At 38.1% G+C, this 18,820-nt stretch overlaps 1 protein-coding gene across 32 annotated transcripts in view; it reads right to left on the bottom strand.

Moving 5' to 3' along the window:
- Positions 1-18,820, bottom strand: part of RBFOX1 (RNA binding fox-1 homolog 1) — a 2,406,891-nt gene that overhangs the window by 559,925 nt on the left and 1,828,146 nt on the right. The window contains exon 1 of one of the 32 annotated variants that reach the window (XM_074965532.1): positions 12,058-12,517. The exons of the other annotated variants lie outside the window; for them this stretch is intronic. Coding sequence (XP_074821633.1) covers positions 12,058-12,075 — 18 coding nt within the window. The 5' untranslated portion in view covers positions 12,076-12,517. Of the gene's footprint in view, positions 1-12,057; positions 12,518-18,820 lie in introns of those variants that run through there. 32 annotated transcript variants of the gene reach the window in all.

Here is an 18,820-nt window from a genome sequence, read left to right on the forward strand (position 1 = left end):
TAGAGAACAACCAGCTCCACAAACTGGAGCCTCACTCTTCACACCTCTCCTTACCTACTATCTTGTACTATAGTTCTCTCACCTCTTATTACTCCATGGTAATATTACTATTATTGTAACTTCTGTTTGCTGCAAGATATTTTAATGGCACATCATAAAACTCAATATCACTGTATTCTCTCTCTTATAGACAGAGTTAACTCAATGTTTTGGATACAAATCTGAAACTAATGCTGAAAGAGAAGGGCCCAATAACTGTATCTGTAATATTACTACAGGTATTATAGGTTTTTGTGAATGACACTGTAGACTTCTCTTCCCTTGTTTACTGAAACTCTAGGGGTTGCACTGTCCTCCACAGTTTTTCTTCCATTTATTTTTGTGTGCAGTACACTTCAATAAAGTTTGGACTGCTTCAGACCAGTCTGGCAATCGCAGCTAGAGTTCACAAGAATGAGGTCTAGAGCAGTCCAAGCTCAATCACAGATTAGGTTATGCACAGTGAATGGAAAGTAGTAGAATCCAGCTAGTAATGTACAGATGTTAGTCAAGCACACTGATAAGCTTACTCCCAAATGATGAGCTATTACTGATTAGAATGTTTGTATATTAATGAGGAATGGATTTTTTTTGTATCTCAAAGAAGCACAAACTACTACAAATCAGCAAAGGAAAGTAAATGCAACAAAACGTTCTCATTCTTATCCATTCCTGAAAAAGGCATTCAGAATCATCTATTAAATTAATACAGAAAGGTGCACCAGACTTCTATACAGCACTAATATTTAACTGCATTTCAATCATAGCTGCCCCAAAACAATTAAACTAACATGAGACATCGTGGAATCCCCCCCCCCCCTTCTGATTAGTCTGAAGGGAAAAAATGGTTAAAACAGCTGCACATACTGAGCAAAATGTTGTAAAACAAAACCATTATCATCATCAGGAATGAACATGTGCTCAAAACCAAATGTATATGTTTTTTCACCATTGCACCTTCCATAAACAGAACAGCAGATCACGCCAATACATATACCTTTTTAGTTAACTGAGGGCCCAATCACAAAAATCAGCACACAGCCTGATCACTTGAGCTGTGTGCTGGGGTTTTCCATAGGAACCAAGGAAAAAAGAATCCTTCTCCCCAGGCTACTCCATAGCCACTGCTGCAGCTCTGTGATATGCTGCTAATTAAAGGGCTCCAGCAAAAACTTCAGCATTGCCAAATACAAGCATTCAAAAATCATGTCAGGCACCAAAACATCATGAGATTGGTTTAAAAACCATGAGTGTGTCTTTTCTTTGCCTTCTGGTGTTTGTGCCTTAAGGTACACTCTGTCCTCAATTTCAAGATTTTCCTCCACAATCATGAGGCTAGAAACTTACATTTAAACAACAACAACAACTCTAAAAGTGGAGATTCTCACATAATCTCCTGATTTAAGGATCTGGGGCATTAAGAGAAACTCCAAATTTATGGGGCCTTACGATAAAATCACAAGAGTTGGCATAATTGAAATAGCCCCACTTTATCCTGTGACTAATGCCATGTGCCGAGTGTGTGCATGCTCAGAGACTGATTTTCCTATTTGGACAAAAACAAACATTCAGAACCATAACCTAGGAGGGCTTGGGCTTGGTAAAAACAGCAGCCCCCAGTGAAACTCCCCAAGCAGGAAAAGGATGTGACGTGAATAGCTAGACACCAGTGTCCAGTGATGCTGGAACTGGGGGTGTTGCCACACTCCCTGGCTTGAAGTAGTAATAACAAACACCAAATACATGGTTTCCATCATCAGCACCCCCACTATAAACATTGTTTCAGCACACCTGCCAATGTCACCATCAGACTGTGACTTCTTCAGTTTAAACTCTGAGCCTTATGTTGTCTGCTGATTAGTTGCCTGATTTGACATCCTTCTGCTCCTTTCCCCCTCACAAACACCCCACCCATCTCTTATTCCTCCTTCCCATTCCCCTTCAATGCCAATCTTCTGCTTACTTTATCTTTCCCCTGTTCTATTGCTCTGATTATTGATTATTTGTATTACAACGGCATCTAGGGGCCCTAACCAAGATCAGGAAATCGAGGTGCTACTAGTATAATAATGATGACCTTAATGTTTTAAAAGGACGTTTTGCATGAGTCTCTGATTATTTTCCCTTAGTAGAGAACACAACATCCAGGTACAATTTGATGCACTGTTTATATCTGTGAAGGTGTAGGGAGATTGTCATGACCCTGTACAATTAACTTGGGGATCAAAATCTGAAAAGAAGAGAGAGCCATTTTACTTTCCTGTGGATGATGATGGTAACAATCTCTATTGGCATAGCATCTAGGAGCCCTACTTATCAACCAGGATCCCATTGTGCTAGGCGCTGTACAAACACAACAACTCACAGTTAACTCAAGAAAAGATATATATCTGCATATCTGTGTGTGTGTGTGTGTCTCTCTCTCTCCAAAAAGGTACAATCTATCTAGAACTATTCTCACTCTTGAAAAAATCACTTCTGACCTGGGACATTTTCTGATAATTTTCAGTCCAGAACAGAATGATTACAATAAAGGGAGTATAGCAGGACAAAATGAATCAGAAAGACCTGGGAGAGGAAATCAGGCACATTTCACTGTCAAGCCTCCCAACTATACATACATCTTGCTGTTTGCACAACTTTCATGCCATGTGGCATACAGCACAGGTTTTAACTGATAATCATAGGCCTGATATTGTGAGCATGCCTGATTTATAAACTCTGTAATTTTTCACTTGTGCAAGTAACAGGGCAATTATTTTACCACATCAATACTAGACGGTGTCACTGTGGTTTGGTTTTTCTACAAATGGTCGTATTAGTACCAAAACGTCCCAATTTTCATATTATTTATATAGTCACATATCTGTCCAGCATCAACATACAACATTTCCTCTACAAGATGCTCACAGTTTTAAGATATAACAAAAATGTTTTACTAAAAGGATATTTCTGATGCTTCCAAACTACTAAAAGTCATCAAAGGATTTTTCTAGATCACAGGCCACGTCTACAGTTGAACTGGGCGGTGTGATTCCCAGCTCACACAGATGTACCCACGTTAGTTCTGCTTGTGCTAGTGTCAAACAGATAGCAGTGAATCTCTGACAGCATGGGTGACACCTCAGGCTAGGTGCCTGAATACAGAGCCAGAGGGCTGGGTGGAATTGTATGTGGGGCGTCTAGCCCGAGCAGATATGGACATACTGCTATTTTGAGGCACTAGCCTGAGCAGAGCTAGTGCAGATATGTCTGTGTGACCTGAGAATCACACCTTGCAGCTCAAATGTATACATATTTTACTCATCCTCAGTGCAGCCTGACAGTGATTCTCAGGCCCAAACTTTCAGCTTAAATTTGGCTTTTTAATTTTTGATAAGACTGCCTGGAACAAAAATTAAATATCACTAGTAACAGGGACATATTTGCCCTAACTCCTCTTCTCTGCTCCTATTAACATCTATGGAGATTCTACAGAGGTCAAGTGCAATGTATGGTCCACAGTGAAGTGTCTAGGGATGTTTGCAATGGGATACTTTTCTTGCTTAGGGAGCTAGTGTAGAAAAAAAAAGTTCTGACACCCAGCAACTAATCATTTCCCTAGTGCTGGAAGCCAATATTCATAAGTGTCCCTTCCGAAGTTCTCAAAGTCAAAAGCAAACAGACACAGCAGGATAATTTCTCAACATACCATTGTATGAACTCTAAAAAGAGATAAGATTGGGTAGGCATGAACGAATTACACCATTCGCAACACTAAGTGTACAGTATGTAACTCAGAAAATGATTAAAGCTAAAACATTGCGTGCTGATTTTTCAATTGAAATATTACTGCCAGTGATTTCAAGAAATAAATTCTTGGCAGGGGCAGAGAGGGGAGAAGAAAAAATGTAGACCTCCTGAAAAAGAGAAGCCAATCTGAAAAGCAGAGAGGATTTCATGGTTGAAATTTCATCAGCCGTGATCCTCATGCTCTCTCTCAAAAGAAGAGGTATCAGAAAACTAACATTTGCAATATACATGTAGCACTCAACTGAAATACAAGCATTTTTGTTTGAAAAATCCTTTTGAAATTAGCTTGTTTTCTAATCTCAAAAAATTGCTGGTTGGATGATTTTCCTTTTTGTAAAATGGCAAGTGATACTTCATTTTTAGCAAAAGGTTAATGTTAAGTCTCCCAACTTTATAAATGGCACTCTCTCCATAAAATAAACTATTGCATGCTGCTGTGTAAGATTAGAGAAAAATGTTCCCACTGTTGAAAATGAATGGATTTTGCATTTCAAGGTGACAAGTACAATGTCAGACACAATCAATCGATCACTGCATAATTATTATTGCAAATGATCCATATCCATGCTGCAAACCTTAAGGGGAATTTAATGAAGCAGTAAGCACATCAATAATAAGATCTACTTTGGTCTGTGTTAAATCTCATGATTCATAAATATGTTGGCATATTTTATTCTTTCTTGAAATACTGTAATGATATTTAAGAAATACTGATGTACAAAGTAAAAATAAAAATAAAATATTTCAAGAGTAGTTCACTGTATTATATAAACATTACAAAAAACTAGAGTCAGTATACATTGTTTACCACATAGGGAGCCAAAACATGCAACAGGATAGACAGAGATCAGCCTCTGAAGAAGACCCTTTTATACCAAGTTTCAGGCTAAAGTGAATTTATATGGCTAACTTACCACTGGAGTGCTGTACAAGAATGAGAACATATTTTCAACATTGCTTAAGTGTGTGGAGTGAAGTGATATTCACATTCTAGAATCATATTTAAGAATATTTATATTAATACTATATTAAGAATTTTGTTCAAAATTAAAATGGGATTATTGTTCTACACAGGAGCTGGTCATGGTGCCTCCTATTTGGCAGACAAGCAGCACCACTCTGGGAAGTCAGGGAGATTTTGGAGACAGAAAAGTGACATGGGAAAAAGAAAAAGATACAAAAGCTGGGGAAGCTATAAGGAGATTCCTGGGTCCTCTAGGACTGGGAGACCTTTTCATTCTAGTAGCATGGATAGTCGGAGAATCCCAAATCCCAAGGAGATTTAAGAGAAATCAAGTCTGGTGGGAGGTCTGAAACCTAAAGGAGAATCTCTGTTTTGTGACTGTTTTAGTCATGTTGAAAGAAACAAGCCCTGTTCACCTTCCCAAGGAAGGTGGTATACAAGGATCCCCTTAAGGAGTTCCTCACAAATCACTGTCATGGGGCAGGGTGTGTATCCCCCTGCTCACCTCCACAATAACAGCAGAACCCTTTTTCAAGCTCCGTAGATCCCATGGGATCAGTGGAAGCTCAAGACAACCTATGTGCATGGCCTGTGCTGTGACCCTGGCAGGTTTGGGCCCAGTCACAGGAAAACCTCCCATAAATGTGACTGCCCTGAAGAGGGCCCTTTTAAAGAGAAATCTCCTTCCCTCTCCTATTAGTTCTGTGGGACCAAATACAGCCCAAGGGTTTTGTACTCTCTGAGGGGCAGAGGTCAATGTGCATCTATTATCCTGCCAACTCCTCCTCATCCCATCCAGTCCCAACCAAAATACTCCTCCCATGAGCATCCCCAAACTGCAAAGAGGCCTCCAAGATGGCGCCTCAAAAGTGAGAGAGAAAACAATGCCCTGGAGATAACAATCCCCAGTGATGCATGAAAGGAGAGTTCTGAATGCAGAGGTGGAGCAAAATCTGGGTGATGGTAATCTCCCTTTGCTGAAAAAACAATGAAAAACTTTGGTAATTTAAAGAAGTCCAAGACCAAAGAAAAGAAAGATTAAATAAATAATAAAGTCTGTTGTATATGCAGAAACAGGTGGATTTTCAATTGAACTCATGTGCCAAATGTTTCAGAAAACATTAATGTATTGGGACATGTTTTAAAGTGATGTCAATTATCATTAAAGGTTTGGGCTCAAACATTCTAAAGCAAGACTGAAGTTTACATGACTGAAATACTTCTTCAAACCAACTTTGGGGCATAGTTTATGAGTTGCCTTTTATATCCAGAGATATTCTGATATCCAAGGAAATACAGGGTATTGTCCTGTGTGCATAGAGAGAGAGAAAAAACAAACACTTCATCTGCACAGTTGTGTTTTGCTAAGAAAACTTTAAAATTGAACACATTCAGCGGGACAACCCAATTGTCTTGGATCCTACTTTAACTAATTGTGACCCTGCTTTCATTCAACTAGTCCTTTCATTTCACGGATCAAGGCTGCTGCTTTATAAACTGTAATACTCTATTTTTCAAGTTTATTGAGTCAAATGTCCTTGAAGATGCTTGAAATTCATATTGGTGTTCTCTATTACTAAATTGTTTTGTATTTTTCTGTGTTAATAATAAAAGGTACATATTTATTCAACGTCAGCGGTCATGCAGTCAGCCATAGAGTATGAAGCGACATGTTTTATTCAAAATCCTTGTGGAAACCAGTGAGAGGATCATTTGGACTTGGAAGGTGCCTGCAGTTTTTCAGATAATATGTTTGATTTCTCTTAACTGAAAGGATTTAACATTATGGAGTAATCAAAATATTTATGTAACAACATCTATACTTAAGTGCTCCACTTGCAAGCCATGCTACATATTTATTTTGTTTATATTATCAATCACCTATCCACAGCTCTTTAAACACAACATATAACACATTTTGTCTATTAACCTGTCACATTACTGGGAAGATATTGTAAGGTAGGTTCAGTGCAAAATGCCTCTTTCAGTTCACGTATTGCATATGCAGTGAAATCTTTATTAAAAAAAGTTTTTATAAAATATTAAGATAATTATATTCCCCACAGCCATGTATGTTTTCATGCCATAAGATATCTGTAAACTATCATTATAATTTCTACTTGTCCCTGCTCACGGTAGTTTTAAGATTTCCAGGGATTTTGTTTTTTGTTTTAATAGTATTCATATAAGCTCGGAGTTTTGTTTCCTTCATATGAAAAGCAATCTTGAAATGATTCTCTTAAAATTTATGTAATGGAACTTATCTACTGTAGAAAAAACACATGCTACACTTTGAATACAATACTTTCCTAATTCATATGAAAAATACATACTCTATCCCTGAAAATATGACAGTACATAAGAACCAGTAAGGCGACTGTTAAAATTGAATGAAATATCATTGTCTGCATTTGAATATGGTAAACTCACACAAAGTCTTACAGAGAAACTTAATAAGATATCGCTCAATAAGAAAATGCTCACAACATTAACTAATTCTATGCAATCTCCCCAGATGAAACCACAGAAAATGCTGTCAACTAATTTAAAATGACTAAAATCAAAATTTCAGAGATACCCTCTTACTATCGCTCCTCACTGCTTCAATCTTTCCCATGAATTTTCACCTGAGCTACATTCTGCTAATAAACTGAAGCACAACATGCAATTCTCTCTGCTTGACCTGAAAGCTTTGTGTTTCAGAGTTGTCAAAACAACGTGCTATTGCGACAAGAAAGTATCTTGTTGCTATTGCATATACATATTTCAGTGTGTTCCTCTATGTCTGTGGACTCCAGGTTTGGGCAAATACAAATTTCATTTCCAGCCATGCTTTCAAATCTGCCTTATTTGATCAAGTAGTTCTCCATAGCTTCAAGTGAACACCTCCTTTAAATGAATACAAAATATTTGTTTAAAAGGCTGCTTAAAAACCAATCCACGTGCAAAGGATCAGCATGTTGGGATGTATTTGAGAAAACAGACTAGTGACCAAGGGCTTTGTGAATAGTCAGTCACAGTATATTTTAGGTAACATTAGCATGGAGTGTTCACAGAAAATTAAAAAATAATGTAAAAGTTGAGCACTGACATTTCTAAAAAGCTATTTTCAAATTACTTTACCCCCAATTTCTTATAACAATATTTAATATCATATGAATTTATATTTAATTGGACACTTTGGCTCTATCTCTAATCTTTTGACTCAAAATATAGGAGCTGATCATTAGTGTGATGTCTAACAGGAAATAATGTCATAATTCAAATTACTGAAAGAAAAATTCACATTATATCAGGGCATGTTTTTTGGGGGAAGAAAACAATGCATATCTTTGTGTATCACAAACTACATCAGCGTTCATGTTGCGCTCCCTGTCAGTACCCAGCCCAGGCCAGGGGACGCTAATGATCCAATCAGTGTACCAAATTCGGTGATGAATCCTGGTCACATGCCACCTGAGGCATGATGTGCATATGCTAAGAAGATCACAAACTATGCTTAATTATGAAATAAGAAAGGCAGAATGGGCATGGGAAATAGAATATAAAAACATCCACTCCTCTGAGGGGCTAATCGTCTTATGGAAGGTGCTAAGCACTCTCATTCCCATTGATCAGGCCAAAAATGCATCCAACTCACTGACATTAAGGAGATGTCTACCCTGGAACTGCAGGTGTACTTTTCAGCTTGGGTAAACATATCCCTGCTAGTTCGGACCAAGCTTACATACTAAAGATAGCAATGTAGCCATGGCAGCATGGGTGAAGGGGGGGGGCTAGCCTCCCTGAGTATGCACTGAGGGTTTCAGACAGGATTGTACTTGAAGAGGCAGAAGTACTATTTTTAGCATGCTATCTCAGTCAGAGCTAGCAGGGATAAGTCTACCCAAGCCGGAAATGACACCACCAACTACATAGTAGACATACCTTTAGATGTTTCAACTTCCAATCAATAAGTCAAAGGTATATGATGTTTCTGTGAAAAACACCCTCACAGCCTTGGTAAAAGCCCTTACGCTAATCAATTATATCTGGGGAAATGGGAAAATCTTTTTTTCCATATTCCATTACAACATATCCATCAAGCATTAGTCGTACAGGATTGTGAGGCTTGTATCATGGCTTGTCAGGAAAGCCTGGCATCACAAGTGCAACAAATCTTCCTGCTGAATAAAAATGTGCATCGTATTGGAGCAGGGCTCAGGATTCAAGTCAAAAGTATGCAAATCCTTTCAACTTTAGGTGCTGGTTGTAATCCAGTCCAAGTGAGTAGTTATGAAAAGTCCTTGAAGTCTGGTGGTCCATATGAGATTGGTTGGTAGACGCAGTCAAGTTCCTACAGTACAGTTGTACAATGCCACACTTGCAAAAGCTGTCTCAGCACAGTTTAATGGGCATGGCAACTGAATTTCATCCCCTTCACCTTTGGATGGGAGTACAAGGATTGTTGGGGTGCTTGTACCATGGAGAAACAGAGCATTTCATTCCGCAAGACTGTGAATCCAACATGTCGCAGGCACCCACTTCACTTTTAGAAGTCTTTTAATACACAGTTTGAAAAAAATACTAATCCTGCAGTCAACACAGTGAATTATCCTAGCTGTTCACTGCACCACTAAGATATTGTTTGATTTCATTAACTGAACACATTTACAGTTTGTTCACTATAAAGAGACCCACAAATTGTCAATACAACAACAACTGAAAATAATGTTTCCAGGGTCCTAATTAGTAAAACAATATAGAATGTAAAACAGCTGGAATGGCATTTTTTCTTTTTAAATCCCTGCATGAATGAAACTACATAGTAACACTGTTCAATAAAGTGGTGGATAAGATGGAGCAAATATATCTATGCTGATTAGAGAAAGAGAATAAATTCATCACACACTTCTTTAAAAAAAGATTCACTTTTTCACAAAAGTTGGCTACTCAAAATTATACTAATATTATTAACTAGGTTTTTACATAATGACAGTAAAAGTTGAAGTAGGGCTTAGAGAGAGCCTTTCATATGTTGCTATAGGGGAGTTTATACATTGCACCTGTACGTGTCAAAAGCTCATTGTTCACTATAACAGCCACACCTCTTTCAAATATCAATATATTTTAGGTACACAATTCCTACCACTACAGAAAAACTAAAATGTAATCATATTTTTGCTGAATGCATCCTTTCCTTATTTTCAGAACAAAAGGAACCAGTACCATCCAAATATACTAAAATCCCTGAATTCTCAGCATACATCTAACTAATCTGATTTGGAAGTTTGATTTAAATCATTTTTATACCTGCAAAGGCAAATTAAAAATGGAAACTGTGCTTAATACCCAGGTGTAGTAGTGATATATATCGATTATACATGCTTCAGTTTGATGCATGCTGCTAATAAAAATATGAAGTACCATAAAAAGTAAGTCAAAAAGAGGAAAACAGGCATTGAAGAACTAGGTTTTAAAGGTCAAAGATTAATTACTAAGAAAGCAGGTCAGTAAGCTTTAAGAACCCAAGAGGGCGTAACAACAGAAACTGCTTACTCTTGTGCTTTGGGATAGAACACACATGAGTAACGGGCATAGCTAGAGAAGTACATAAATTATAAGATAATAAAAGATAGAATAACTACCTTTAATTAAAATTAAGGAAATTGGTATTCTAATGAACAAGGATACATACAATTAAAAAAAATCAGTCCTTCACTAAATTAATATGATTTCCTATTAAATGCTTTGCATAAGTGTAACAAAAATATAGAACAACATAAGTCCTATCATTTTTATTTCTCTTTCCACAAAAGAATTGTGTGTATTATCCTCAAATATTTACTCTCTGTTTCAGAATCCCTTTCATATGATGATGTTAATTCCAAAACAAAAGAGTAAAATTGTGTAGAAAAAATGGATCATTATAGCAAAGATTTTGGGCTTTAACATATTATAAAAAATTGATATGGATTAGTGGTTACATAGTTACAATAAAACAAAGAATCATGGTAAAGGGTTAAAGAATAAACAGGCAGTAATCTGTGATGCCTCTTGCTGTTGAAATACATGAATAGATATTGCTTGTGAAAACTAAATTGACGTAATGTACTACAGTATGCTGTAAAAAAAAAGTCAAAATCATAAGGCTCACTGATTGGAGAAGCTCTGGAAATGATAACACAGGTCAAAGAACTGAAATAAGTAGCGTACAAGTCTGCTTATGGTGCCTTTTGTCCAACTAACAGAAGTTATTACAATATATTACAGGGTAGACAGAAATTAGAAGGAACTGTAAAAAGGGATTTACACCATGACCCGCAAGCAGTTTAAGAGAAAGGTAGTGATTTACTGATAATATTTCTAAGGAGTATAGCCTTCATGTAGCCTGTTTTGAACAGGTGGCCCAGATTAGAAGCTAGCCCACATCTATTTATATTTTATGTTTAGCAGAAAATATATTTCAAATAAAAATGGATTGTCAAATGAGATTAAAGTATTTCCCTAGAAGATATACACTCTTTGAAGAAGAACTGAGAAATGCTTCTAAATTATGCAGACTTGTTCACTGATTTCTTTTTGGGAAAAAAATAAAAATGTGTTTGCATTTATAGCTGGATGAATTAAAAGGCTAATACATTCATTAACTGACAATGAATGTGTCACAGAAGAGTCCTATTTTAGTTTCTCAGGTGAACAGATTTTGCTGCAAAAAATCAGAACAATGCTGAATGTAAAAGGACTAGAATAAGTGCATATTAAGATATTTCTGCATTTATACCTGTCAGTCATCACATACTTCAAAGGCTAAGAAATATTGTCACAACAACTACTACTACTACACACATACACATACACACACATCAAGTAGCATAATTTGAAGTTTGAACTCACACTAAGATTAGTTCATTTTTGATAAAGAAAGCAAATTCTGTACATCCACAAGTGATGCAGCATTCATTTTATGACTGAAGCACACAGTGAATCACAGAGATACAATTGTAGCATTTTCTTAAGGCAACGAAAAGAAAGCAGTGCACTACCAAACACCCTCTAAACCCTGAAAATAAAATTGCAGCTTAACGTTAATGAACCAGTTCATTTAAACTCCCATTGGTAATGCAACCACATGTAATGTAATGTACACTAGCTGTGCTAGGCTATCCTGCAGTATAGGCACCTTTACATATTACAAAATATGCTGTTACTGTAGGCTAAAATCTATAGTCCCAAAGTCAATTTATTAATAAAAGATTGACATGGAGAGAGACACTACCTACCCACAAATACATCATCATCTTGAAAGAGAAATCAAGGGATCTGTCAGCAAAGAGAAGTCTCCTTACTTCACCAAGTATGTCTGGAAGGAAAACTGAAACCAGTGGGTAGAAAATCTTGCCTTTTTCTGTCAAGTCCTCACAGTTCTCTTCTTTTCTTAAACAAGATATTTTTTGTTTGTTTATGAGAATAGCATTCGTTCAGTGGCTCTTTCTGCGTGTGAAGTGACTTGCTTCAGGCTGTCTTTTTTTCTTCCCTTTTTCTCCCTAACTCTGCCTGTCGTTTCTTTACTGTCAGGCTTGCTTAGGTAACAATTCTTGGTGTGTCTGTTTAATGAGCAGGTCCATGCACTAAAGGCAGCCACCTACAGTGGTAAAAGCAGAAAAATAAATAAAGAAATAAATGGGGGCACACCACTTCCTGATAGCTGCTATGGGATTTACAGAAGCCCCCTCAGTAGGAATTTATAGAAAGATTTCTAAGACGCCTTGACGGAAAAAAAAAATCATCAGTGTAAAGCAGGTGACTCCAGTGGCACCTAAGCCATTACATTTCCTTGCTAAAGGACCCAGTTCACAAATCCTGCACTTGAGAATTTTTTAACTCAAAGCTGAGCTCCCATGGAAAAGAAAGGAGCATCTACTGCACCCTGCTTCCCCTTTATCTCTTTAAATGTACTTCAGATAAAAGCAGCATCCAGTCAGGTCAAGGCCTTCCCCAATCTTATTACTCTAACACAAGAGTGTTCAACATACTTTTCTACAGCCATCTACTGACTTCACAGTGTTATTGCTGCTGCTGTTAGTCCTACTGGGAGAGAAATGCAATACAGGGAACAGGGAAATACGACAACTAAATCAGAAGAAAGTTACAGTCTTTGTGCTAATTTGGTATATTTTTTGTTTTGTTTGTTTTTGCAGTAAAACCACATATACTTAAAACTCAAAATTAGGTCAGAGTTATAATCGTTAGGCTAGGTAGCACTGACAGTTATACCAGATTTGTTGGTTTTCTTATTTTTAAAATTTTGATAGGCACTGTATGTAAAATGAATGGTTATGCAAGGGTTTTTGTGGCTTAGACTTTTATAACATGATAAAGTGAAATATTTTTAATTCATCTTGCTTGGCTACATTCATTTACTGAATCAATCAAGAGAATTCTTGTTTCAAAGACAATTTTCCAATGTAAAAGAGACAAGTCTTGGTGACTTTCTAAACTGTGTATTATTTATCATGAAAATCATCCCTGACCTTATGAACTGGCACTATTACACACTTTCTTACTATGGTATGTTTTGTATATTGAGGTAGATGTAAAAACATATACATGCAATTTTTTCACTGAGTACATCAACTTACACAATATACACTTACTAACTATAGATCAATGGAGAAATAAGAGGAGTCGGGGGTGTACCAGCATAGGTATGAACATGAGAACAAATATTCCTTTTTTTATGCCAATGCCATTCCTTTTTTTTTTTTTTTTGTCTTTGGTTTTATCATCATCGTTGACCATAGACTGTACACTTAGTCTACATTCCAGTTAAGGCAGGACGTTTTTTGCAGTCTCTAGGCAATTTACATACTCACTCTAACCATACAAGGTAAAATGTCACGTAAATAATTAAAATGCATTAGCTAAATTGCAGAATCATTCACTGCACCAGGGCAGGTGGCAAATGGATAGGCACCTGCTAAAACAGTCTATAACAAGGCTCATCAAGAGACATAATAGCAAAGCAGGATTGGGAGAGCAAACTAAAATCCATTAAACAAACAGTAATCAGGAGAGCCTTAAAGGCTTCTATCTAGCAGCAGTAAAAAAATACTTCCTTACCACTAGCACATAAAAATTGACTTAATTTTGGAAAATATAAAATAATTTATTTGCATAATAATTTCTTTAATTTATGTATATATATAGTGTGTATATATATATATACACACACACACACACACACACACACACACATACACACATACATATGATTTGTTATGAATCAGCCATATATATATGGCTGATTCATAGCAAATTATGTAAGGGGAAGGCCTTTATTAATTTTTACTGAGAACAAAATAAAAACAGATAATCTTTTATTAGTTATTAAAATGGCCAATTTTACAGCAAAGCCGCAGGAAAGCATTGGTGTACTCTCAAATAACTTTGGTCTAATTTTGGCCAAGAGCAGCTCAGAAAGGATCTTGTGGCCAAAATAATCCCTCCTGAACTTTAACATTCACACCAATATGCCAATATTGTTTGATTTACATCGGTGCTGCCTTCTTCCTTTGTTCTAACACTTCGGAGGTAAACTTCAGTTCCCCCTGCTTTTATGGAAACTTTTATAGAAGATTTTTGAAGTATGATTTTCAAAAATGTAGGTCCAACATAATTGACACTAACAAAACAGAAGGATCAATACAGACTTCTACCCAGATGAGGTTCTGGTCTTCCATGAATAATAGAAAAGTATTTTGTAAAGCACAAACATTTGATTTTAGATTCTCCCTCAACATTTTTTGTGTGCATGACAGCATCAGACATGTAATTAAAAACCCTTCTGTATATATACCAAACCAAAGTATTTAGAATGGGGTGTTGATAGAGTAGGGAAATGTCAGGATCCTGCTCCTATTCAAGTCAGGATCCTGCTCCCACTCAAGTCAGCAACAAACCTCAAATAGATTTCTCTCCAATGGGAACAGGACTGCATCCATTTTTGTGCAGGGGGAAAAAAATCAAAATCACCAGCTGATCTAATTGACAGAATTCAACAACCTAACAGGCCCAACTTGTTCACCTTTATGCCTTACTCTTCACCTCATTTTTCTACTATATAGTGCTTGGCATTTTGTATTAATTTACATTAGGATGAATTACATTATGTTGGTTACGCTGAAAATAAATTTTCTGATGATCTATTTGTGCATCTATCAATTTTTGATCTATGCACCTTGAGAGTGCATATAAGGTTTCAGAAGTTCCAAAAGGTGGTTAAAAATGTTATTAATATGAGAAACGTGTGCATAGCTATTGCCTATGAATCATTTTACATCAAAATTACCCTGTTTTTGAGCCGAACGACTACATAGACAGCATATAAAACTGTAGTGAACTGTGCCCAAAGGCTGTGTCAACTAATTATTTTTGTATTTGAAATTCTGTTCATTATTAAATTGATTACTCAATCAATTCTTCACATCTTATTCCCTGAAACAAGTTGAATGACATTTTCTACTGCTGCTACCCACAACCACGCATTTGAAAGATTTTCTTCTTCTTCTTCTTCTTCTTCAGTACATTATAGGCTGGATTGTGCATAGCTTATGCTCAAGTAGGGAAGAAATGGGTGTAAGTAAGAAGAGGGCAAAGGCATCCTTCCTTTATTTCTTGTGCCTCTATGCATGGGTCAAGCAAAATCCCACTCTCTAAGCACAGTATTGGCAGTCTGTAATACTGCCAGTAATTCTAGAAAATGAACAGGAGGGTGAAGGTCCCAGTCCAGCTTCTGCTGCACTGCACAACAGAACTGACCTGGGGCCAGTCCAAAGCTCATTCAAGTTAACATAAGTCTTCTCATTTATTTCAATGGGTGTGTGAAGAACTGAGAAATATTTGTACATAGATCTGAGAAATATTTGCATTATAATATGCCCTTTTTGCATCGGGGTGATATTAACCTGCCCGAATGCACAGAATTAGATCAAACGGCATTGTTAAAAGAAACCAGGAAGAAAAGGTAAAATAATAGTCTAGATATGGATCATCTTCTCAAACATAATAGCTAGGTTTATAGCTGTGAAGAAGGATTCCTCAGCCTCAACCCTGGCTATACGGTTGTTTAGCCCAGGCTGAGAAGAGAGATCAAAAGACATTGATCTATTAAAAGGTCCCCTGAGAAAGAGGGAGGGGGAAGTGGTCAGTTCACCAACTAGTTTGCTAAAAATAGCAACGTAGCCACAGCAGCACAGGCTAGCCGCCTCAGTACAATCCTGCCTGGGACCCCTAGGTATGTACTTGGGTGGCTAGCCAATGCCACTGCAGCTTCCCAGCTGCATGTAGCAAGTTAGCTTTATCAAGGCAGATTGGGTGTGCCTACACATGCTGTCCTGATTGCAGTGTAGATGTACCCAGAAAAAGAGAGAGAGAGAGAGATCATGCTGCAGGCTGACCCAGAAACTGACTGAAAGACAGGGTCTGCAGCAAGCAGGCTACAATTTGGTCCCTAAGAAAGCAGTGGACCCCAAGACTGAGTCATGTTTACCTAGTTGTAGTTGTAGCCATGTAGATCCCAGGATATTCCAGACAGAAGGTGGGTGAGGTAATATCTGTTATTGAACCAACTTCTGTTGGTGAGAGAGGGTGTCTACACCACAAAGAAAAACCCATGGCTGGCCTGTGCCATCCAACTCGGCTTGCAGGGCTTGGGCTGTAGAGCTGTTTCATTGCTGTGTAGACTTCCGGGCTTGGCTCACGCAGAGTGAAGAGTTATCATCTGGAATGGTCTCTTGGAATATGTGCTAACTTTTTATGATAAACAATCTGTTCTACCTTGCATTTAGCTGTGACACTCCGAGTACCTTTCCCAGATCTGAAGAAGATCTATGTGTGGCTCAAAAGCTTATCTCTCTCGCCAGCAGATGTTGGTCCAATAAAAGATATTACCTCACCCACTTTGTTTCTCATGTTTACTTAGTGACTTGAGTGGAATTCCAAGTGTGGGGAAGAAAATATGAATGCAGGTCACTGTTTTAAATCCACTTCTATAAGCACTGTGTACCTTTTTTTTTTCTTTTTTTTTTTTTTTTGGCAAAATAAATCACTTTGTTTTTGGAGAGGCTATTTTTCTTCATGCTATTACTGTTCACGGGCTCCTGAGTGAGAGCTCTTGAAGGTGCCATATCCATTGGGCCTGCTAAGCAACATGGTTGGCAACCAAGGGGACGTAAGCTAGTTGGAGAGGGGGTTGGACTGCAGGACCTCATCACAAAGAGAAGTGGAGGCAGGGCAGGCTTCCCAGGGTCTGTGACAGGGTAGTGGATCAAACACCTTTTGTGAGGGTGGGCGCATACAAAAGGCTTTTAAAAGGGTAAAACAGTGCTCATTTTCCCCTGGCACTACAAAAGGCATTTATCTCTGGTTCTAGTTTAGGCTCATTATCCTCAGTACCCTGTGCTGGGACAGTGGCATCTCTGTACCAGTCCATACTGCAGCCTGTTTGTAACAATTTCACCCTTGTTAACAACTGCTACAGAAAACATTTCCACTATGGAATAAAAGTGGGCTACAGTATTGTTGAGACTAGGAGGAATATAAGGGCTGCGGTGGAAATTACAGAACACAGTTATTTTTTAAATATTCATTAATCAAAATTACTTATCTCGGATCAGCATATTCTTACTGGGAGTTAAATGACGCAGGCTAAAAAAGAAAATGCAGATCTACAAGTCAGAGCTCCATTACATTATTAAAAGGACATAATTCATTTCCATATCTTGACATATTCATTAACGACCAAAAACCTGAAATAATATTGATGCTGCAAATTACAACATTGCAAACAAGAAAATGCAGAGTCTAGGCTGCTACTCTAGATGGTGCTTTTTTAGGTACTGCAAGGGACTTAAAGATAATCCACAATGCTACATATGATCATTCCCTGTATTACAGCAATACCTAGAGGCCACTGTCAGGACTGAGACCTCATTGTGCCATGTACTGTACAAATGCATAGTAAGACACGGGGGTGAAATCTTCACCCCACTAAAGTCAATGGAAAACTCCCACTGGGTTTCAGTGAGCCTAGGTTTTCAACCAAGGTCTCTGCCCTAAAGAACTTACAATACAATTTAAAAACATGGCATTACAAGTAGGTTGAACAAAGAATAGGAGGGAGAAGGAAGAGGGATCACAAAGGTAACACTGATAACATGATGATCATCTAAGCAGAGGTCTAACAACTCCCATCAGCCTGTCCCCACTGCACATCCCCTTTCTCTTGAACCAGGAAGCGAGCAGGTTCTGTTTGGAAAGTGGCAGCTACGTAGCAAGCAGCTGCAGGGAAGCTGGCTGGAGAGGCCATGTGGCTAGCCAAGAGCTGTAGAAGCTGGACGCAGAAAAAATTCCTCAGGAACCATATGCAGAACTGCACGTGCAACAGGCTGTGAGTGCTGGACAGTACATCTGGGTGTAGGTCTGTGTGGAACTTATGCAACAGCAGCAGCTGTGCAGGGAGTCAGGGCAGAAGTGCCCCAAAGAGAGACACTAACTAGAAGCACCTGTTTGCTTGGAACAGAGACTGGACTGGAGAGGGTACCCCCAGCATTAGGCATGAAGAGCCCTGATTCTCAGCTGGACTGCTCCAGGGGCCCAAACAAGAACCTCTATTGTTCACTTGGAACTGTAACTGTTTACACCTCTGTACCTAGAGCATGTGCAGCCCTTCTCTTTCCTGCCAGCCCTAGTAAAATAACCAATCCCTTAGCAATGCATCTGCATGGCTGTTGGGCCCCAGAGCTAACTAGGGTGACCAGATAGCAAGTGTGAAAAATCAGGACATTTGTTTTTTAGGCAGGTGGATATAGTTGTGTATATAAGACAAAGACCCTAACATCAGGACATCTGGTCAGCCTGTGCTAGCACCTACAAGACCTAGTTGATGCAGCACCTGCTTGCCTCCAAGTTGCAGCAGATCTGGCACAGTACTGACACCGTAGTGATTTGGTCTGAAGCAGCCCCAATAATTACATGTGGTTGCAG

This window comes from Natator depressus, chromosome 10 (assembly GCF_965152275.1).
Source record: "Natator depressus isolate rNatDep1 chromosome 10, rNatDep2.hap1, whole genome shotgun sequence".
Taxonomy (NCBI): Eukaryota; Metazoa; Chordata; order Testudines; family Cheloniidae; genus Natator; species Natator depressus.